Raw genomic sequence first — 23,842 nt, forward strand, 5'->3', positions numbered from 1 at the left:
AAGGATTTATTTGTCAGCTAAAAGACAAAATTCACATGTATATTTTCATTAAGTCTTTAATTTCAGGACCACATTTATTGGGAAATTTTATGAATTTCAAAGTACTTATCACTTGCAAAGAACAAATTATTTCCTTAACAGCTGTTATTGTCTGTGTTTATGCAGGCAGGTCAGACTAAAAATAATTTTCTTTTGTGTAGTGGATTAAATCTTTTCTTCAAAGGGATTGTTTAGCGATCAGTTGAAGCATTCACATGGCTATGTTTATCTGCTGTAGTTACACAAAGTACTGATGGAATGTAAATGTACATGATTTGGGATTAAGTAACTTTACAAATACACTATGATATCTGCTGCTGTTGTCTTTTTCCATTCCTTACTTCATAATTTTAAAATCTGTGCTGAAAACACTCTATTTCAATATTTTTATTGTCCCTGTTGACTCTTGTGCCCAGCTTCTAATTGCACGTGAAACCTGTAAAATCTCAGTTTTTTTCAAAAGGTATTTTAAGAACAGTGGGGAAAAAGTTATTCAAATTCTGTAACCAATATATGTGTTTTCTCAATTGCTGTAGGTCCAAATAGCAGGAAATGGACAGACGTATGTTCGGGTAGCAAACTGTCAGACAGTTAGAATGAAAGAGGAAAAGGAAGTTCTGGAGCATTTTGCTGGTGTGTTCACAATGATGAACCCTTTAACTTTTAAAGAAATCTTTCAAACTACTGTTCCTTATATGGTGGAGAGAATCTCAAAAAACTATGCTCTTCAGGTATTATGTTTAGTTTACTTTTTTCAATAGATAATAAACAGCATGTAGAAATGGCTTCTGCCTTGAAGTACGTAAGGCTGAAGTGGAATTACAAATAGTAATGTTGAAATTAGCGTGCAAGATTTGAAGCAATCTGTAAAAATACTTTATAAAGATGGATTTTCAAAAACTTTTCATATCAAGGGATGCAATGCAAACATGAGTACTTCAGTTTAGAAGATATGAATGGACTTCATTCTTGAAAAGTATTGAACATTGTAGAGTTCTTGTTTTGTTCAGGTTCTACTGCTGTACAGAACACAAGTTCTATAATATACATTTAAAATTAAACTTGAATACTTAAGTTATATGCATGGTTGTTTTCCACTGAGGATAACCTGAATCACTTGGGTAGCAGTGGAGATGGGGAAAGAAATTTGTCTTAGTTTTTGGTTTTAAATGGGTAGTGCATTTATCCATCTGTTCTTTTCACTGCAGCAACAATAACACCTTTGTGATTTCCTTTTATAGATTGTTGCCAATTCCTTCTTGGCAAACCCTACTACCTCTGCCCTCTTTGCAACGATTTTGGTGGAGTATCTTCTGGATCGGCTGCCAGAAATGGGCTCTAATGTGGAACTCTCCAATCTGTATCTCAAGCTGTTCAAGTTAGTCTTTGGCTCAGTTTCACTATTTGCAGCTGAAAATGAACAAATGCTGAAGGTAAAGGTCATTTGTGTCAAAAACAGAAAAATCTATTTTGACTCTTAATATATTCTTATGAAGAAACTTAAGAGTTGTCTAACATTTGGTAGTCTTTTCATGTTTGAACCACTATTAGTGATATAGCTTGATTTATTTTTTATTTTTTATTTTTTTTTCCCAAGTGCCAAGTACATTGCCTTGTTTGTAAGAGATGGTTTCTGTGGATGTTTACTTCATGTTTGAAACTATGAAGTGATGTTCTGATTCTGAGTATAAATGATACGTGCCTGTGGTGTGATTAGGATTGCCATAAACCGGTGTAACTTCATGGTCAGGATATGCATATCTTCTTGCATATCTATTCCCCTTTGTTTCGATATTAAATTAAGACTTTTGCTTAGATTGGAATCACTTTTTTGTGTATTGGTGAATCTTGTTCATTCATGTCATATTCAGTGACATGTACCTCGAGTGAGATATTTCTGTGCTCTTGAAAAGTCTGGATTAAGGAATGCTATTTTTTTCTATCGACAACATATTGTCTGTGTATTCGAAGGATCTATTTATGTTGACGAGATCATCTCATTATTCAGTCAGTTTAGAAATACTGAGCTTGAAGCAAGAGTGTGCTTTTCTCATAAAAGTAACAGCTGCCTGTATCCAGAAAAAACATTGATATTAATTGAACACTGCTTCTTCTCTCATCATTTCTCTCCATTTCTTTTCCTTCTACCTTAGAATAAACAAAATTTCTGATACAGGTAACTGTGCGATAATAATTTCTGCGCTTAATGATTTGTTACAACAGGATTTGTTCAGTTTTCTGGGTAGAACAGAGTAGGGATTACTAATCTTCCAGATTCTTTGAAAGATGAAAGTAATGTGAAGCAATATTCATAAATAATATGAAGCAATATTCATATAATCTTGCTTAAATTCTTCTAGTTTGTCATCAAAATCGAGGTCATTTGGATTTTATAAGCTGGAGATCCAATTTAAAGAGTGTGATTTACTGCCTTCACAATTTCACGCTTCTCTTACCTTTTTTTGTTTCGTCGGGATTGATGATATGGACCTTGGGTAGGCAATTTAATTGAATGATGAAGGCTATTTGCAGCATTTGCATAGCAATGTAGAAAGCTTTTAGATGTTAATAAAATCCAGAATTACGTCACTGTTTGTCCCTGATCTTTGAGAATCTTTGTATTTATCACCTATTTTTAATGATTCCTGCAAACTATTAATGTCCTCTGCTCTAGAAAGGCCACCAGTTCCATAACCATTTTTTTACTTGTAAAAGTTTGCTTTCAAAGTGAAATTTAGCATTCACAAAAATTAAGAATTAGTGATGAAATTAGATCAGGAGTAAATTAATATTGTGAAATGTCGTCTTTTGTCATTCTGACACTTCTGTTTTCTGCTACACATCCCTCAGTTCTGTGGAGCAAATATTTTTCATTGTGTCAGATTTGCAGAAGGTTGTTTTTTTAATAAAATTACAGCTTGGAGTAGCAAGCAGACTTGATCACAGGCTAATATGAAAGCCGGGTTTAATTAATTTAAGAATACTCTGGGTTCTTGATACTGTTCAAGTATAGATTTACTTTTTAACAATTCTTCAACAGTGGTATAAAATTGGCGTGATATCAGAGTACTTGGAATAGCTCAAAGTTTTTGGTCTGAAGAACTTGTCTCATGCTAAACTCTTGTACAGTACGATGACGATAAAACTGATATTTTATTAATCTTCAAGCTTTATTTTTTTTATAGCCACATTTGCACAAGATTGTGAACAGCTCTATGGAACTTGCACAAACTGCCAAAGAGCCCTATAACTATTTCCTGCTGCTCAGAGCACTGTTCAGATCTATTGGAGGAGGCAGTCATGATCTGTTATATCAAGAATTCTTGCCGCTGTTACCAAACTTACTGCAAGGTAGAACAATACCTTCTTTCCCCACCCCAGTTCCTGATCTTTTTTTATGTAAATAGTAGTAATAAAGTTATGTTATGTAATTAAAAAAAAACAAAACTAAAGCCCTAACCCTGATAAGTAGCTTTTAATTTTGAGCTTAGCAGTTGATTAAATATCTTGAATGTGGCTTATTTTCTTTTACTGTCAGCTGCTTCAGGCTCCATAGTTTTGGCTGCTTCACAATTTCTGCTGCTTGTGTTTTTGTTTTTTTCATTGTGGGGCTGTTTTTTGTTTTTTGTTTTTTTTTTTTCTTGTTCGTTTCTTTCATTCATTTTTTGCTATGGATAACTTTGGTAGCATAAAGCATTGAGGGATAAGAGTAATAGGAGAAGCAATGTTGGCAGGCCATCACCAGTTTTGTGGGAAGAACATCACAGAGAAGCTCTGGTTGTTCTGCAGTTGAGGGCATGTGTGTGCACCTGCAAGTGCGTGATATATTTATAAGTGCAAGTAGTGTCAGTTTGCAAAAAGAAATGGAAATAACAATCAGTTTGATTAATTGAGCATTTGTGCTTGCAAGGACTGTGTTCCAGAGATACTGAGGATGAGCAAGGAAATGTGGAGAACTACTTAAACCTAAGGACAAGCTAATCAGAACAATTCCAGGAACGTGAAAACCTGTGGTTCCCAGCTACAGCTGTAGGGGCAATTTTTATTGTAGTTAGCAAATATATAGATTATCCATAAATCATTATGTAAAATATATGTCAGTATAGAAGTGCTGGCTAGGTTTATGGAATATATGAAATCTTGATGGGGAGAAAAATAAGTTGGGGAGTGTGTTTAGTCTGTATGGGACAGTGAATGTACTTGAACTTATTTCTTTTCAGGATTCCACATATTTTAAAGAGTTTATTCGGTGTGGATTTTTTTTTATTGATAGAAGGCTAAGGTTTGAGTCAAGTTATCTTTTTCTGGTTTTCATCAGCTGTATTCAAATGCTACTTTTTTGAGTCCAATATTAAATTTTAGAATATGCGTAGATATTTTTTTTTAATATACGTGTACCTACAAAAGCATTCACTGCATAAAATCCTTAGATGTAAGTTATAATTATGAATGATATTATATTTTGTAAATATGTTATTTACAGAGCTATGAGCTCTGAATTTAAAAATGTCAGGTTATTCTGAATTTAGGAAATAGCGATTTTTAACAGCAAACTGTGGACTCTTTACTTTGAGTGTCTAACTTATCAATGATTTTCAGGACTTAATATGTTGCAAAGTGGCCTTCATAAACAACACATGAAAGACTTGTTTGTAGAGCTCTGCCTCACTGTGCCAGTTCGTTTGAGCTCATTACTGCCTTATCTGCCGATGTTGATGGATCCCTTGGTGTCGGCTCTCAATGGATCTCAGACCCTGGTTAGCCAAGGCTTAAGAACTCTTGAATTGTGCGTGGATAACTTGCAGCCTGACTTTCTGTATGATCACATTCAGCCAGTTCGAGCTGAGCTAATGCAGGTAAACATGTTGTTTCCTGTGAGACCACAAGAGGTCATTGATTTGCTAAATATTATTAGAAATCTGTGTGAACCTTTTAGTTACAAAAACTTGAAAACTCTGTCGGGAGAACCATACCAGTCTGATTGGTATGTAAAAGGCCAGTTGGTGTTGTGCTGTTAAACTGAAAACGGAAAAATTTAAAAGTGAATTAATAATTTCTTCTATTCCCCTTAAGGGGTTAAAGTTAAGACTTGGGAGTCAATAGCAAGAGTAGTACTATGTTAAAGATGAATTGGTACAGAAAATGATTAAAATTTCTTAATTTTTTAAAAACAAAACAAGAAAAGCTAATACCTTGAGCATATCATGATTGAGGGCTATATGAAGTCTTATATATACAGTGAAGAGGATGTGGCTGAAATTTGGAACAGTGTTTTAAACGTGGTTATTTCCCCTAATACAGCGCTTGCATTAAACTTTATCCTTTAATATTTACTTTATTTGCTTTTTATATTTCAAAACTAGCTCTTTGAGGTTAATTCACTTCAGCCTTAACTGGTCTGCTTTGCTGCTTTTTTTTTTTTTTTTAAATAAACATGAAATTACATTTCAGTGTGGCAAAGGTTTCGTAGCTGATCACATAAAGGTAATCTAAAACTGCACTTAGGACAACCTTCCTATGAAGCACTTGAACTGTTGTGAACTGAGACTGCATTTGTTCAATCTAGATAAGTACTTTCTGGAAGTTATGCAGTATCAATTACCCAGATACAAGAATAAGTGTTTTCCGTGACATTTTTTTACATTACAACTTGAAAAATTTTGAAGCGAGACTGGTCTGACCATGTAACATTTAACATACAGGCTTTGTGGCGTACACTGCGCAATCCTGCAGACAGCATTTCTCATGTGGCTTATCGTGTACTTGGTAAATTTGGTGGAAGTAACAGGAAGATGTTAAAGGAATCACAGAAACTACAATATGTAGTCACAGAAATCCAAGGACCCAGTATTACAATTGAATTTTCAGACTGTAAAGCATCCATTCAGCTCCCAATGGAAAAGGTAAGGGCTTAAGTTATTTTCTGTGCTGAGAAACCATCTGACTCAATTTTCCTTTATTACAGATTCTTTGGAAGTTTATTTGCTTGTAAAAACTTGATAAAATATGGGCTGTGTCTGTTGGCTTGAGATATGCATTAACGAATATCTAACATTATGGAATTTATATAAGTAAAAGTAGGTTTTAGGATCTCATGCCTACATGATTTTTTTTTTTATCCCTCCAGTTAGACAAAGAGATTTCTCATTAATTTATGTTGTAATGAAGAAACAGAATTTAAACCCACTTATGAATTTTTTTTTTTTGTTTGTTTCAAGTAATTTTTGAGTTGCAAGACTTCGCAGGTCAAGTGCAAAAAGTTATTTTGGAAATCACTGCAAAGAGCATTTTTTCTTTTTTACTACGTAGTGATGAGTTGAGAGTCTGCTTTGTAAGGCAGGAAGACCTACACTAACTTCTTGCTTCATTTTGACATGCAAAATTAGCAGAAGCTTGCCAACCTGTTCTTTATTTTCCCTTTAAACTGTTTTATATGTCACCCCCAAAATAATAGATTTAAACATTCTGTTCTGTTTTTACGAAGTGGTAGGTTAGGGAGCTATACTGGCACAAGTAAGTGCTTTGTGCATTTTTTTTCCCCTTCCTTACTTTTGGTGCACTGCTTAGATTAGGAGTGGGAATCTACTCTAAAACGTCCCTGTTTTCTTTTTGAAGTTACCAAAAACTTCTTGTAGAAATTCCTTATTGATGATTATTCTAATGACTCCAATGATTTGGTTTTGTTTGTTGTCTCTAGGTCGGGTATAGTACTACAGACAGCTGCAAAACCACTTTGTACTCGTAGTGGCTTTCATCTGACAATTTCAGTGTATCACAAATGCTTAGTTCTTACTAATTGCAGCAATCTAATTTGTGTCTGTGTCTTGGGATCTGAGAGTGAAGCTGGATTCTGAGTTAATTTGGCCTGTGGAGTTTTAATACTTACCTTTTCAATTACACTTTCATAAGTAGGTATGATCTGAATGTAGTAAACAATTTTCTTCACAGGCAGCTGTCCCTCTTTGGCTCCATACAGCCAACAGGCTTAAAAATAGCTAGGAAAAATTATTCTTAAAATGCAGATAGCTTTACTGATTCCTCCTCTGTACTGAAACTGTTGAGTTGAATATGTATAAATACTGTAATGCTGACATTTTCCTATCCCACTAGTTTTAATTCAAACCAAGTTTTCCGAAGTGTTTATGCATCTAACATGTTGGTTAATAATACCGATCTTCAGCTTGGTGATGTTGACCAGGAAACAATGTTATCTGCCGAATACTTTGTATCTATAGAAAGTAAATGTCAAATTAAAAGAAAAAAGAAGTAGAATAAATTGAAAATGAGAAATCTATCTTTTTCTTTTAGTGCTTTGGTAGTATTCTATGGTCTGTGTAAAACTCACTGTTCTTTTCATTGCGATGCTGATAAGGTTATTCAGTGATGGGATGACAGTTAAGTCATTAAGTGGAAAGATGGTTTTCCTTTCAAAGAAGGAAAATGCCAACTTCTTTGTAGCAGGGACTTTTTCTGCATAATCTTATTTAAGCATGGATGGTTAGATTTTATTTACAATTGATCAGGTATTGAGATTCCTTATTTTGTGCTCTCCAAAACAATCTTTGTGTGTTTTTTTACTTAATGCCTGTCTCATTTGTTTTTAGTTTCTTCCTTTTTTTTTTTGGGAAGGAGAGAAAGCATCTAGCTGTGTTTTATATATATGCAAAATAGAAAATTTTCCGAAGAGATGTACCCCTCCTTTTCATTGCTTTCATATCTTAAGAGATTATTTGAATCTCAAATGTATTAAATAAATCTTCTTGCAAAGGAAAAGAAGAGTACTATTTCCATTAAGTAAATGGTGTTTAGAAGTTGCTTATAAGGACATTTCATCATGTATGATGTAGCTCTTGATTTGCATGGAGAACATGGCAAAGTAATTTGTGAGGTAGAACATTTTTTGGTACCATTTATATATGTGTTTAAATGCATTGTATACCTGCAGTGTATAGGAATTTGGAACAGCAGTTATTGCTGGAGGGAAGGTGAGGACGTGGGGGAGAGGGAGAATGAAGGTGTACCTCACTCATGACTTCAAATGCTTTCTGACCATGGAAATAAATGTACCTGCCATGAAACTTTGCATTTATAAAAGCACAGCAAATACTGTAATAGTTTCAAGTCTGCTCTCACAGGCGTTCTCTGCATTTCTTAATGTGGACAGTCCAAGTTGTACATACTTTTAAAGTTACTTTTAATATGTGTTACAGATATTGTTCTCTTGATTAATCACTTATTGTAAATATTAAGAACAAGACGTCTCTGGTTACTATCTGTCTTTTCATTGTAGGCAATTGAGACTGCTCTGGACTGTTTGAAGAGTGCTAACACAGAACCGTATTATCGGAGACAAGCGTGGGAAGTAATCAAGTGTTTTTTAGTAGCTATGATGAGCCTGGATGATAATAAACATGCACTATACCAACTTCTTGCACATCCCAAGTATGACAATTCTTTAAACATAAATGTGTATGTAACATTTATAGTGTCTTTAGAATAACGTAAATTAGAGACAATAGTTAGTCTAGCCAGTGTATTCTTCATGGGATTTTTACCTACTGGTTTATCCTGCTTCCTTTTAAATCAATGCAGGACTTTGCAGTAAGAGGAATTTTATCAGCGTGTTATTTAATGCTGATGACGTGTTAATGTTTTATACTTGAATTTTTTTCCCCTCATCACAGTCCGATATGTAATCGGTTACATATGATCAGAATCTTTTACAACTTTAGTCGTTGATACTTAATGAGTTTGTTGCTTTTAGACAACTTGGACATCTTTTCCGACAAAGTGTGTGCTGACTTTGAGTCTTGCAGTGTTGTAAAGGTAGCTAAAGAGTACAGTAGCTTTTATAATTCGGACTTGTTAGACTTGACATAAATGTAGCTTTGCAATGAATAGGTTTAGTTGGGCGGTGATTTGATAAATAATATTTCAGTCTTTTCAAGATTGAAATCAAATGTCATTTTAAAATAGGAAAAATGTCAAAATATTGAAAATGACATTCTGTAATTGAGTTGCAGCGTGTTGCCTGTATACCTATTATTTGTAATATACGTGGCTTCTTCTGAACCACTGGCTTTAAATGTTCCTGATGAAATTGAGCTATCCATCATGTTTGAGACTGGTGCTTGACAAAATTAATACAGACTGAATGAACTGGTCTAGCTCTGTCAAAATGAGGGGACAGCGGGAGGTGGAGAAGGAGTTAGATATTGAGAGAAAATTTTTTATCAAGTACTTGACGATGCTCATGATTGAGCTGCCAGTACTGCAGTTTAAGATTATAATGAACTTAATTTTGTCTTTCAGCTTTACTGAGAAGTCCATACCCAGTGTGATTATTTCGCATCGATACAAAGCTCAGGATACTCCAGCTCGTAAAACGTTTGAACAGGCTTTGACAGGGGCATTCATGTCAGCAGTGATCAAAGATCTGAGGCCTAGTGCTCTGCCTTTTGTAGCCAGCTTAATCCGCCATTACACAATGGTGGCAGTGGCTCAGCAATGCGGTAAGTCAAGTGGAATAGAGATTGTGTGGACTGTCATGAGAGGGGTGGAGAAGTTTATACTTTTTCTACTAGTAATTTATTTTAAGGTGATCATGATATTGCAGTTGATTCTGGGTAGACATGTTGGGTTTTGTTTGATGGCTGAATTATATTTTAGTTCTTTTGAGCAGCGAAAAATTATGAAGCAAGTTTTAAAAAACAATCACCTAATAATACTTTTAAAATGATACAGCCAATGAACTAATTACAGCTTGGAACAGTCTATGTTTCCAGAGCATTTGTGTAACATGATCTACACAGTTGTTTTTGCAGATGGTCTTTTGATTGGGTTATTTCCACTTGTGGTTTTGAAGGACCATCAGAGGAACAAAGTAAACGTTAGAGTACTGCAGTGTCTTGTGTCTATGAAGTAGACTTTTTGTTTGGAGTTGGACTGTATGACAAGTAATTTGGGGAAAGACATGCTATAAGCGTATCACTCTTCATTGTCACATTAATGAAACTTGAATTTTTATGATTCTTCATTTTAATTAAATCTTCCTGCAGTGCATAGTCTAGTGCATAGAAGAAAATGTTCAGTAGATGTAATCTTTTTTTCCCTCTAAGAGTGAAAAATACCTTACAATCCATTTATATGCAAATAGACATAGTGCTCACTGGTTTTGCCATCAGCTCATCAGAGGAGCAGTAAAATCTAGTTGAAAGACTATTCATATTGAAATATCCATTGTTTTATCTTTTTTTTTCCTCTCTCTCTTTTCTTCCCCAATACAAATTACAGGTCCTTTTTTGCTGCAGTGCTATCAGGTTGGAAGCCAGCCTAGCACAGCCATGTTTCATAGTGAAGAAAATGGGTCAAAAGGCATGGATCCCTTGGTGCTTATTGATGCCATAGCAATCTGCATGGCGTATGAGGAGAAGGAACTCTGCAAAATAGGAGAGGTGGCTCTAGCAGTGATATTTGATGTTGCAAGCATTATCTTGGGTTCAAAGGAAAGGGTAATATATATATATATTTAAATGTATTTAAATGATCTAGTTTCAGCCAATGCAATTTTGCTTCTAAAATTTTGCAGCCTACCAGTGAGCTGAAAAAGCACACTGATACATTTCTTTTTCAGGCTTGTCAGCTTCCCTTGTTTTCGTATATTGTGGAACGTTTATGCGCTTGCTGTTATGAACAAGCTTGGTATGCTAAACTAGGAGGTGTTGTGTCAATTAAATTTCTTATGGAACGACTGCCACTGATTTGGGTCCTCCAGAACCAGCAGACTTTCCTGAAGGCACTTCTTTTTGTTATGATGGATCTAACTGGAGAGGTATTTAATGAATTATATCAAATAGTATGGGGGAAACAAACTTCTGTTCTTAAATTCACACCAATTGAACTCTTGCTAATCTGGGTTTTACTTAACTTCAGAGTGTATTGTATCTGTGATAGTTATGAGTGAATTTTTGTCATTTTAACGTAAATGAAGACCTGAAGTTACGAGTGAGGTCTGTTATTTCCGCATGACTTTGGCAAAGTTGTTGGAATTACACTTGCTGCTTTCAGAGTAGAAATGTACAGGTTGCATTCAGATCAGTGAAAGAAGATTAGATTCACTATCAATCACTTGCATAAAAAGCGTTTTTTTTTCTTCTTTCTGTGTTTAGTTTGAAAGGTGTTCATCTTATCAAAAAGCTGTATGTAGTTATAGATACCTAGAGAATCAGCTGCTTCACTTTTTCTGAATTGTGAATCATATGGTGACAACATTGCTAAAGGTTCCAGTGCTTGAGTTGGTTTATAAAATTGTGTTGCATTGCAACTCACAGTTTTGAAATGATTGGTGGGAGGACTAGTTGAGTAAGTGTTCTGTTTAAGCTTTATGTGTTTTCAGCTATTTGCAGAGAATTCATCGAAAGAAAATGCTAAGTTCATTGATGAGTAGTGTGTAGATTTGTGATTTGTTCTGTACTTATTAAATAAAACATTATTTATTTATTTATATTTAAATATAAATATAAAATTTTATTAAATAAAAATAATCTGATACCTTAGGTTTCCAATGGAGCAGTTGCTATGGCAAAGACCACGTTAGAACAGCTTTTGATTAGATGTGCAACTCCTTTAAAAGATGAAGAAAAAACAGAAGAAATCCTAGCAGCACAGGAAAAGTCTTTCCATCACGTAACACACGACCTTGTTCGAGAAGTAACCTCTCCAAACTCTACTGTGAGAAAACAGGCCATGCATTCGTTGCAGGTACTAGCACAGGTCACTGGAAAAAGTGTCACGGTGATTATGGAGCCACATAAAGAGGTAAGTAGAAATACTTACTGAAAGTCCAAGTGAGTTTGAAGTTTTTTACCAGTTTGGATTTGCAAAATGCTTTTCCGAGTGCATTTTCCCACGTTAGCGAATTAAGTTCTTAGTGCCTTGATAGCATATGTTTGTCATTTGCTAGGTTTGATTGTTCTAAACCACACTGGGGCTGGAGTACTATAGAGATTCATGCAAGCTGTGTATTACAACCTGGTCATAACCGGTTTGTGGATCCCTTGGGGTAAATTAAGGTGAAATGACACCAAATAACTGGTATGCAATTAAGAACAATTTATTAGTACAGGGAAAGCTGCATGGCCATAAGTGTCTTAGATTTCTTAAGCATCGGAGAAAAGAGAGAAAGGGAAAAAGAGAAAGAGGATAGAAAGTGGCTTAATCAACGGAGAAAAGACAGAAAAAGGAAAAGAGGATAGAAGATATGAGAGAGAGATCTCACCACCCTTGGAACTGGCGATGTAAGTTGTTTGTGGAGTTGGTCGGTCCTCAGGTGTTGGGTGGGCACGCACCTGCGTCTGAAGGGGGAAGGTCTAAATACTTTAGTTCATTTGCATGCGAGATAGGAGAGGGTGGTGATGTCCCTCTTGGCTCCCCCCTCTGCTCACTGCTCATGCTAACTGGGATGCCTGCGCATTTGTAGTCTTAGATTGTTCTTGAAATGAGTCGGTGGTCCCCTGGGGGTCTCTGGTGGTCGTGATCCCCCCTGGTTGTGGTGTCCACTGTATGACCCTGCTTCTGCGCAAGGGTGGTTTGATGCCTTTATGTTGCGAAGATGTTGCACGTGTAGGTTGGCCCCAAGGAAGAGATACCATTCCGCCTCCTCAGGACTTATCTCTTCCTCCAGAGTTGTAAAACAAGTTGTTTAAGGCACAGTAAAGGTATTGTTCTGCGCCCACCCCCCCAAGCCCTTATCTCTTCCTCCAGCCACAGTTGCAAGACAAGTTGTTCAAGGCATAACAAAGGTTCCACTCTGCCTCTTCAGCGCCCATCCCCTCCTCCAGCCAGAGTTGTAAAACAAGTTGTTCAAGGCATACCTACTCTGTCCCTCACACTGTGCCTGACTACTTAGCCAGTATTTATAGTGTCTTCAGGTCGATTTACTTCCTGAAATTATGGACTGCTTGTCCTACCACCAATCAGGCATAGGCTAGGCCAGATAGATACTGCATTTTGAACCTCAATTTTGTACTATTCTCTAAGTATGAGGTATATTCCTATGCCTTTCCCTATCCAGAAAGAGACTATAAAGATCAAAGCTGGTTGAAATCACTTTTTGCTAGATACTCCTTAAAGCTAATAGCATTTGTTGAAAGACAAGTAAATGTACATAAGCCCTAAGGGCCACCACAACATATGAAATTATAGATGTCATTATTGTATTTTGGGAACATACAGTGAAGCCCAGTAATTGATATCTTATTTTGCTAAAGGTGTTTATGGAGGAGAGTGAGAAGTTAGTGTAATGGAAAAAACCTGAGATGAATATTTTTGTTTTTCTGATGTTTTAGGAGCTTAAAATATTTTTGTTTCTTGACTTGAATATTTGAAATACTTAAGTCTATGAATGTCTTTTTTGTTTATGACATGTGAAGTTACTAAATTTCATAGGTCTGTTCACAGAGATATGTAATAATTACAGATACTGAATTGTTTTGCTAACTGACTGTGAATTAAATTAGTTCAGAGAAATACTTTTCTTCTTGCTTAGTGATTTCTAAAGAGGTACATCTGGAGCCACAATAGCAAATGGGGCCATGACTAATGATGTCCTCTTAGTGGCTAGGTCTGTGGAGTCATTTGAATAGGCTGTTAATTCAGTAATTTAAATTACATTGTGTAGGTTCTCCAAGACATGGTTCCTCCTAAAAAGCATTTACTTAGGCATCAACCTGCAAATGCCCAGATTGGCCTGATGGAGGGAAATACGTTTTGCACAACCCTGCAACCCCGACTGTTTACAATGGATCTGAATGTTGTGGAACACAAGGTTTTCTACACAGAGGTACCTTCCTATGTTCTTATATTTGAATGTAGATCCTGAATTACTGATGGTGTTAGAACTTCCATTGTTAAAAATACATATTTTCTCTGTGCATTTTAAACTTTCACCGAAATGTATGAATTAACCTTTTGAAATGTGAACTGAGGTCTGCCTTTACCTACCAGAGAACAGCTCAGACCTAAGCAGAATATTCTGATGTGTATGGAATATATTAAATGAACTTTGGTGTTACATTCCTAGTCTAGTGGACTTTCATATTTGGGTCTTATTTTATGCACAGTATATATATTAAATAAATTGTTGTACCACCAAAACATAGATATTGTTTGTTACGGTTTTTGAGTCCCTAACAGTTTGAGTAAAATCAGATACAAAATTAGTGTGTAGATTTAACTTAGAGAAACTGTCCAGTCCCTTGGTTTCCTAGATGTCTTGTCTAAACATAAGTTCAGAAGGTCTTTGATTCCAACAGTAATTGCAGTTAGCAAGACGGGTATGGGGTATAATTGTCAATCCAGAGCATCCTCTTTTTTTTGTTTTTCCTTAAGACAAAACCAAAGTGCTGTAGATGAAAAAATGTCTGTAAAGGTGAAAGTGATATATTGGTATTGTGAAGGTCTGAATCTTAATAGCGTTCTTGGATATAGGTGCAACCTGGACATTGTTAACTTGCATAACTTTGTTTCAACCTGTTCAGTATTTCCTAACAAAAACCGTATATTGAAAATTCTTGCCTGCAAAAAGGAGAGCTCTGTAGGAAAGAATTGTCCCTCTGGACAGTGACCCATGACCATTAGAATTACTGAAGACATTTTCATCACATTTTTTCCCCTATTGATCTCCTTCTGTTCTCTTACCCCTTTCCTCAATATTTTCAGGTCTATTACTGCCATTCAGGAGGCAGGCTCTTCTGTAGACCTATGCTTTTATCATGTGAGCAGCGTGTTTGCAAACAGACCAGTTAGGTATTGGCCAACAAAATGCAAAATAGCTTATTTTTGCCTGACTTTTCGCTGGTGGCAATGCTAATGGGCTCTCTTGTCTCTGGCTAACCACCGTTTTTCCTGGGAACTTATACCCTAATTTTGAGTAGAATTTTTGCCTGTTGGTGAAATTTGGAGGTTCATTGGTGTGTTTGCATAAACTTGGCTCTTCGAGGAAACAAGACTCAAAAGGTAAGCGATAATACGGTTTCAAATGTGATTCACAATGCTATGCTAAAATGATTTTCTTTTTTTTCCCTAGTTACTGAATTTGTGTGAGGCTGAAGATGCTGCCTTAATGAAACTACCTTGTTACAAAAGTCTTCCATCACTTGTACCTCTTCGGATTGCAGCCTTAAGTAAGTAAAACTTCCTAAACAAAATTTGATGTAGATAAGTGTCCTTATGAGCAATGGGCAGTCTTCTTCCCAAGATCAGCAGAAAACTTAGGCGCTTGAAGACTGATGGCTGCTCTCTAAAGGTCACAGTTTAATGGAGAATAATGGGAAAGTATCACTGCTTTCTTAATGACTAGGATTTAGTTTCTGAAATGAACCCAAAATATTTTTAGACTAATTATGTTATATAGCATTAGGAAAGCTTTAGAACACTGTTAATAGAATTTCCATTCTCTTACTATTTTATGATGCCTATTGCTTTTAGCAAAGCATGCTATGCTTTAGCAGTCTGTAATTTAAGATGAAATGAAACTTGAAGAGAAGAAATGTAGAATTAGGGTTTTTTTTCCCCTCTCTTCTGAAATTGAGTTAACAAAGAGAACAAATTTACTTTGATATTTGCAGATGCTCTAGCTGCCTGCAATTACTTGCCTCAGTCGAGAGAGAAAATCATTGCTGCTCTTTTCAAGGCACTTAATTCAACAAATAATGAACTGCAGGAGGCAGGAGAAGCATGCATGAGAAAGGTTAGTGTATTAAAACAACGTTGCTTTTGAGGCTATTGTTCTTTCTACTTTACTTCCTTGTTACAAAGGTTCTTGGGAAAGTTCTCTACAGGAAATAATGGCTGCTCTGTTAAGTTTTTATTAATGACACCAATATAATTAAGTTTCTGTCAGATGTGTTTTTTTGGGCATTTGAATTTAGCCATAAAAATTTCATCTGGATGAAATTAAGCATTGTAAACTCTTGGACAAGGACAACGGTAAGTCTTTCTATCTGTCCAGTCTTTCGGTCTCTCTGTTTGTCTGGTCTTTGTAAATGTATCTTCTGTTCTAAATAAACAGTGTCAGTTCTTCCCAGTAGTTTTGCAAATGTGCATGCCTGGCTTTATTGTAAAAGCTTTTCTCCTGTTTCTTCTTTGTTCCTAAAAGAAGTGGTAGAGACCCCCTAGCTGGTTTTGGAAAAGTAAGCAATGCAGCAGAGTTAGACTCTGCATCACAGTAGGCAGCTACCTTAAGGAACAGGACTGTGGCTGTACTGTTTGAGGTCAGACTTAGTATCCTTACATGGTGCTACACTATGCTGTCCATTCTGTGGGTACTAGCTTACAGTGTGAAAAAGCTGGAAGGACAGGGAAAAGGATATTCTGTCATCATGATTTGTTGCACAGTAGATATGCCTAATTCTGATTCAGCAAGATTTTAATACTGTTCTTCTAAATACAGAAAATAATAATAAAGATACTTGTAATTTCTTTGTAATGGTGTGTAGATCGGCTGGCATGTAACAGGGAATATAACTATAGTAATACTGGTGGTTTATGTTTGTTTAGGCCATTGACTGGTTAGAGGTCAGACATTGTCTTTTCATGTCACTCTGGTCATGAAAAGGGAATGTACTTATTATTTATGGCTTGCTGGCAATACCGTTGGGTTGAGAGGTAAGAGGGAGCAAATAAGGGTTATTCTGACCTATGCCTTTGGTATAAGATTTTTCTGATTGTTTTTTCCTGTGATAAATCCATGCCCGCAGGATGTTTGTTACGACAGCAGATATTCTCTCTGGATGCTTGCAGCTAGGTTCTCTTGACCTTTTATGTTACTCAGGGTGGAGGCAGATTGTAACAGAGAAATATGCTTTATTTCCTTCAGCCAGATTCACAGGCAGTTCTTAATAAAGCAGTATCTAAGTAGTTTGTCCATAGCTGTATATTTAATTTATAGCTGTGCCAGTTTTTCATTCTGTCTGTGATTAAGATCTCCTTCTTGATTATTGTAAGGAATATCCTACTGTGCATCAGAAATACTTAAGTGCTTCCCAGATCCATCTTGTCACTATATGTATTTCCAGCAATAAATACTTTTGAAGCTATTGCATTCTGAAAGTACAAAATAAAAGAAGAAAAATCAAGTCAGCAGAACTTATTTTAAGAAAGATGCTTGCACAAAAGTCGCTCCCCTCTCCATCTGTATCTTAATCCTGTACTCTCTTGCAGTTCTTGGAAGGTGCTACAATAGAAGTTGATCAAATTCATACACACATGAGACCATTGCTTATGATGTTGGGAGACTATCGAAGTCTGACACTGAACGTTGTGAATCGTCTGACATCTGTCACTAGACTTTTTCCAAACTCTTTTAATGATAAATTCTGTGATCAGATGATGGTAAGCCAATTCAAGTTTTCTTTAGCTCTTCCAGAAGTAATTTTCTTTTAGCTAGTATTCATATTGTTGAAAAGTCAAAGAACAATTCAGTAGTGACTCAATGTATATATTGGAAGTAAAAGATTTTTGTTTCACAATTAATAGAAAAAAAAGTGCCTTTAAACGTTTTGAGTTAATTTCTAAAGAGCTACTAAACCAGAAAGTTAAGAGACGTTTGTTTCTAATGAAGACATACCTAGTTATGCTAAGGTCTGCTTGGACAAGTTGATCTTTAAGCAAGGTGCTAGCAGCATAATATACTAAGGAAACCCTTGAAAATATGTTGTACTTCCTAGTGGTATAAGTCTGTTTTGATGTTTTCTCGATTTATAAAATGGTGGAAGATATTGCCCTTCTTATTTCCAATTTTAAAACTGTGTATATGAATTCTTTATCCTCTTGCCATGGATATTTAAATGCACACATATCAAGCAAATAATTAAACAAGTGCAAGCCTATCAGACTTCTTTTTTTTTTTTGCCTTTTAATGTATTTACTCTTACTAACCCCTGCTTTCTTGAATATGGAGAGGACTTTTAGGAACAGTAAACTTCAATCTGAGGGAATGAAAATAACTAATCATTTTTGCCTTTGTTTCTTGCTAAAATGGAACAGTATAATTAGAAGAATAATACTAATTATCCTGTCTTTATAGCAACACCTGCGTAAATGGATGGAAGTTGTCGTTATTACACACAAAGGTGGACAACGGAGTGATGGAAATGTAAGTTAATGAATGCTTTTATATGGGAAGACAAGAAGTAAATAGTATTAATGTTTTGGAATTACAGAACTAATTAAGTTGTAAATGTTGCCATAACTGATTAGACACTGATGTTTTGTTACAAGCTGATGAACTTATATGTAGATTGAATACTTGTTACAAATCTTAGTAAGAGGAGCTTCTGATCTGCTGACAACGGTTACTTTGAAGCCTATTCTGTACAGGTTGATGTGGGAACAGCTCATTGATTTTTATTTTTCTTCCCTCAAGATTTTCTTATAAATCTGTTCTTCATTGGAATGGCTGATGAGCTCAGCAGCATAATCCCTCCTTTTTCGCTAACATGTTTGATGTTCATAACAGCCTTTTGAAAAACATACAGAATAATAATATAATCCCAGTTAATTTTAAATATAATTTATGAAAAATAAGTTCAATATTTACCAGTTGAGATCACATTAAAATCTCTTTCCCATCCACACTAATGGCCTCAATGTTGAGCTATGGGAAGCTGACCAATTTTCTTACAAATGGAGAATTGCACGGTGTAATGACAACACTGTGTGCTCTTACCAGTACGGCACTGAAGGGAATTCCTGCTTCAGTGTTGTTTCATGTAGATTACTAGAAGTCCCATAATTCTGTTAAGATTTTATTAGTAACTTATATTAAGTATTGAGATTTATTATTGCGACTAGGAAAACATTGGGTTCTTTTATTCATTTCTTTGTTTTTCAAATTAGAATGAAATTAGATTGGCTTTTTATTTCCCTCAAAACATGGAAATGGCTTAATGGCTCTTCATTACTCTTCCCTGTCATTGCAAAGAGAGCTTTTAAATCTGAATTTAGTCTTTGCTTTGTATTTGACCTAGATGTTCTCGAATGGAGTAGAATTTGTTTCTTATGTTTAAACTTAAAAACTGTGCATTTTTCAGTTGAACACTTAGATTTTATTCAGGTCAGAGTAGTTCTAAGGCCTTCGTATTCTTCTTTTGGGATTCACTTTTCCTGAAATGTGATGTTTACAGATATCTTGCAGACCTTTTTACAGCAATAGTATTCCAAACCACAATGTGGCACCTCTAGAACAGTTTTTAGTTGTCCCTAAATGACATTTAATTGTGAATTCTTCTGCTTTTAATGTTTTCTGTTGATGTTTTCTATGTAGTTGTGTGTTCAGTCTCCTAAACCTGTAATTTTTTTTAGTGTTGATTTAAAACCTACGTATGTTGAGGGGGAGGTGCACACCAGGCACTTGAGAAGGAATCTACTGTCACATCTTGAGGGAGGAGAGAAGTCTGTGGAAACATTTTCAAATAGAATTGCGTGACTGCAAAGCTGATTGAAGTATTACTTTTTTTTCCCCCCCTAGTTGTTGCTGTAAAGTTTCCTTAAAAATAAAAACTTTAGGAAACTGAAGGAGGGCACAGACAGTGTGGTCTTTATCCAATTGTTATGGAGTCTGTGTTCATATGTCTGTATGTACAGTATGCTGTTGCTGTAATCATATCTTCTAAATGTGGAAAAACTAGGATGGTGAAACTGATGGTCAGAGTTACTGTAGTTGGCCTTTCACTTGCTCTGATTTCTTCTTGACCATAGTGTGATTCCAAAATCTGAGATACTCACTTAAAAGCAACGTTGGGGAGTGTTATTGGAGTAAGTTGCATCATTCAGACTGCGTGGGTGGTTAGATCTAGGAGATGGTAAACACGCAATGGAGAATGGAATTGGTCAGGAAAGCCTTACGTCTGCTAGCTGAAATGGTACAGAGCACTGTTACAATAACTTTTTTGACCTAGACTTTTCATCTTTTTCCAGCAGTGCGTTATGAAGATGCCATTTGATGGTGGTATTGGTGTTGTCATGTAGTTCTCCAGCATAGTGCAGGTAGTGGCTAGTCAGCAAGGCTTCTTAATGAAACAGTCCAAAAGTCTATGGAATGAGTTTTCATACGTAAATGGCAATTCTAGACAAACTGAGAACTTGAGACATCTCAGTTAAAAATGCTTCATAATAATTAACAACTATTGATGCCAGAATAACTAAGCTCTTTGTTCACCTAAATAATTTTATGGCAGTCCTATTGTGTTCCTGAACTGTGACTTGGCTGTTTAGATAAATGAACAAGTTAAAACATTACATATTGAGTAGTCATTAATATCTCATGCATTGGCCCAGTGAGCGCAATCTTTGATTTAAATCCCTTCTTCCTCTCTCCCTTGCCTCCTGAAGGATAGGTGTGGTTTTTGGGTCATGTCTGGCAATTGGAAAAACAAGTGTTGAGTAGGTGGTTGCCTCTGACTGTCCCTCTCATGAACAGTGGCACCACAGTGGAACTGCATTACAGCCTATTAGAAGGTCTTTATAGATTGGTAGTTCAAGTATTGAAAGTAGTTTCATAATTGATGCTGGCAAACTTGTCTTTGAAGATGCTAAAACATTGTTTCCCCTGACTTAATCATCTCTAATATCTTTTTTAATCAGTACAAATATTTGAGAAACTATGTCTAAACAATGTACAAATAGAAAAAAGGATGCTTTTAATCCTAATTCTTAAGAGAGCAATTCAGAGCATGGGAGGTACTTGTTGTCTCCATTCTTTCAGTTTGAGATGAGAAAATAACCTTACTGAAGTCAGTTTCTGACCATAACCTGAAGAATAGCGTATACTGATTTGTTCATTTATTTGGTATTTTTGTGGGCTTTTTCTTTTCATGCTGTGACTTCTGTTTTGGTTCAGCCTGCCACGGAAGGGGTAGAGGTGAGAAACTCAGTGGAGGCACCAGGAAGTTCTTTGTTGTTGTGGTTTTTTTTGTTTGTTTTTATTTTTTTTAAATTTCTTTTAAGCTGTGATTTTTTTAGTTTTATTGTTGTGTTTTGGGCAGAGTGCATTGTGCCTTTGAGTGCAGTGCTGTGAATTGTCTTCTGTTTGTCTGTGACAGAATTGTTTTGATAACATTGCTGTTAAGGATGTTGAGCATGTTTGTACTAGGAAGAGCAGGATTTTTAGTTTCTGTGAAGGCGTAAGTGCTTTCAAAAGTTTTTGTACATGTTCTCAGTCCTGCACTTCAATCCTTGAGAGTAGTCTTGTGGGGGTCTGTCCAAGCAGATCACGTTAAAGGAGTGGGGCCTAATACTTTGTGTTTAAATTCAGTTGACGAAATGCAATGCACTTGATAATGTTCTTTTGTATACTGCATACTAGAAATTGGTTTAGAGGGATGATGAGGGTGGATGTTTTGTTTTGGTTTTTTTCTTTCCCTTTTCTTACTGAAGAAAATCCACACTCTGGTTAACTGAAATATAGTCCTCATTTAAATTACGCAATGAAAGAGAACCACAAAATTATTTTGGACTTCAGAAGAATTCAGTATTTAATGGGAGAACAGAGCTGACTTGTCTTTGAAGTAACCAGCTGTTGCAAGATAGACTGAACAGTGCTGTGAGAAAGCTGTCTGTCTTTTTCTTCATGTCTGGTCTGAGGTTGTGATGTGTGTATGAGAAGTTGTTTAGAAAGGAAGATCTGGTTTTTTGATGCATGAGCCACTTGGTGTAGTGCAGTGAGCACTCCGTAACTCCCCCATCATCATTATCTATACACAGTGTTTACCTTTTACCTGTAAAACACCACTGTACTGAGAAAGAAAATAAGATTAAACCATGATATTACAAGGGGGTAAGGGCAGACTTCCACAAGAGCAATTTTCTCCATACATCATGGTAAGTGGATGCTGTATATATGTTAACACTTTGCCTTTAGTTGCTGGCTGTGTTAATATAGAGAGGGGGAAAAAAAAGGTAGGATGTGTGATACTGTTTTTATATATTTAGCTGGTAATATTAATTTAATTGTGTTTCTTTTTACCTGTAGGAAATGAAGATTTGTTCAGCAATTATAAATTTATTCCATCTGATCCCAGCTGCCCCTCAGACTTTAGTTAAACCTCTGCTGGAAGTTGTTATGAAAACAGAACGAGCAATGTTAATTGAGGTAAAAGTGGAAGTTAACATTGCTGATGTTTAAAAATACTATAAAGCAAAAATATTATCATATAATAATTACAATATTTTAAATATTGTGTGGGAGCATTTGATGTAATAAATAAATACACTCTTCAAGCCATTTAGGAGGTGTTAACATTTGTCTTAGACTCTTAAAAGTCAAGTTTTGAAATTGTCAATAAATTCTCATCATAGAAGTTCTGAGCATATTGTATCTGCATAAATGCCAAGTCAAATGTATTTTTCTGAGTGCTAGTAAATTAGTAGAAAATACTTTGTACTCTGCATTTTTAATTTAAGCTTTATGAATCTTTCAGGCTGGCAGTCCATTCAGGGAACCACTGATAAAATTTTTGACACGTCATCCATCCCAGACTGTGGAGCTGTTCATGATGGAAGCCACTTTAAATGATCCACAGTGGAGCAGAATGTTTATGGTAAGCTGTGTGGGGAGGGGAGCAGGAAAAAGCCCTCATCTTCACAAATCAGATGAACAAAGTGTTTCATCTTTTCCATCTTTTTTTAACCTGTATGACCTTGTAGTTCTTGATCATGGTCTTACTCTGACTGCAGGGTGCCTGTTCTCCGTTTTGTATTTGTTTGTCCTGAGATGTTGATTTTATACCTTTCCAGGTCATGTAGGATTATTACTGAGGTTTTAGAGGTTATTGTTATATACGTGAAATACAACCTCTGCAACTTTAGTGAGGAATATAAAAGCTACAGGATGATATAGCCTTTTGGTATTTTTGTTTTAAAGGTTGTTGTAAAAATTATTTCTTCCTCTTCTTCAGAGTTTCTTAAAACATAAAGATGCCAAACCTTTACGAGATGTACTGGCAGCTAATCCTAACCGATTTATCACTCTGCTGTTACCTGTTGGTTCCCAAGCAGCTGTTAGACCTGGTTCTCCAAGCACTACCACAATGCGTCTTGATCTTCAGTTTCAGGCTATCAAGGTATTCATTTATTCTTGTTTTGTCTCTGTACTAGACAGTCAAAACCTCGTTAGCTACAGGCCTGTTACATACAGGCTTTCAAGTGTATGTGTATGTATTACAGCTTGTAGAAAAAACACTTGTAAAGTGTTTGTAGTCAGAGTCTCTCTAGGAAAGGAAGAGAGACTCAAATGAACTATACCTTTTTTTTAAATCAAGTAAGATACAAGAGGAAAATATGGCAACAGAAACTTTTTTTTTAAAAAAATTCCTTTAAAAATTTATCTAAACTAGTTTTTATTTGACAGTTTTTTAATATTTTAGAACCTTTAATTGACCTTAAAGAAGTGCTTTTGTATTATTGTTTCTATGGACAGATCTGTTGCATGTTGACTGTGCTTTTTTTTTTGTTTGTTTTGTTTTTTGACAGATCATAAGTATTATTGTTAAGAATGATGAATGTTGGTTAGCAAATCAACATTCCTTGGTGAATCAGCTGAAACGTGTATGGGTGAGTGAAGCTTTTCAGGAGAGACATCGTAAGGAGAATATGGCTGCGACAAATTGGAAGGAACCTAAGCTATTAGCTTATTGCTTACTGAATTATTGCAAGTATGTAAAAACATTTATTTCCGATAGCTTGCATACATTTTTTTTATATTTAAATTTTGAAAGTACTGTGAAGGTATACAGGGGTACTAAAA

The 23,842-nt window shown here is 35.6% G+C and overlaps 1 protein-coding gene across 6 annotated transcripts in view; it reads left to right on the forward strand.

The window, feature by feature from the left end:
- Positions 1-23,842, forward strand: part of TRRAP (transformation/transcription domain associated protein) — a 98,387-nt gene that overhangs the window by 16,821 nt on the left and 57,724 nt on the right. For all 6 annotated transcript variants that reach the window (XM_068422160.1, XM_068422159.1, XM_068422164.1 and 3 more), the window contains 19 exons: positions 576-770; positions 1,281-1,472; positions 3,225-3,390; positions 4,639-4,895; positions 5,742-5,942; positions 8,330-8,481; positions 9,352-9,551; positions 10,333-10,550; positions 10,673-10,870; positions 11,596-11,856; positions 13,718-13,879; positions 15,125-15,221; positions 15,666-15,787; positions 17,260-17,430; positions 18,125-18,193; positions 22,070-22,189; positions 22,518-22,637; positions 22,995-23,159; positions 23,569-23,750. In XM_068422160.1, coding sequence (XP_068278261.1) covers positions 576-770; positions 1,281-1,472; positions 3,225-3,390; positions 4,639-4,895; positions 5,742-5,942; positions 8,330-8,481; positions 9,352-9,551; positions 10,333-10,550; positions 10,673-10,870; positions 11,596-11,856; positions 13,718-13,879; positions 15,125-15,221; positions 15,666-15,787; positions 17,260-17,430; positions 18,125-18,193; positions 22,070-22,189; positions 22,518-22,637; positions 22,995-23,159; positions 23,569-23,750 — 3,248 coding nt within the window. The remainder of the gene's footprint in view (positions 1-575; positions 771-1,280; positions 1,473-3,224; positions 3,391-4,638; positions 4,896-5,741; positions 5,943-8,329; positions 8,482-9,351; positions 9,552-10,332; positions 10,551-10,672; positions 10,871-11,595; positions 11,857-13,717; positions 13,880-15,124; positions 15,222-15,665; positions 15,788-17,259; positions 17,431-18,124; positions 18,194-22,069; positions 22,190-22,517; positions 22,638-22,994; positions 23,160-23,568; positions 23,751-23,842) is intronic.

Source organism: Nyctibius grandis, chromosome Z (assembly GCF_013368605.1).
Source record: "Nyctibius grandis isolate bNycGra1 chromosome Z, bNycGra1.pri, whole genome shotgun sequence".
Lineage (NCBI taxonomy): Eukaryota > Metazoa > Chordata > Aves > Nyctibiiformes > Nyctibiidae > Nyctibius > Nyctibius grandis.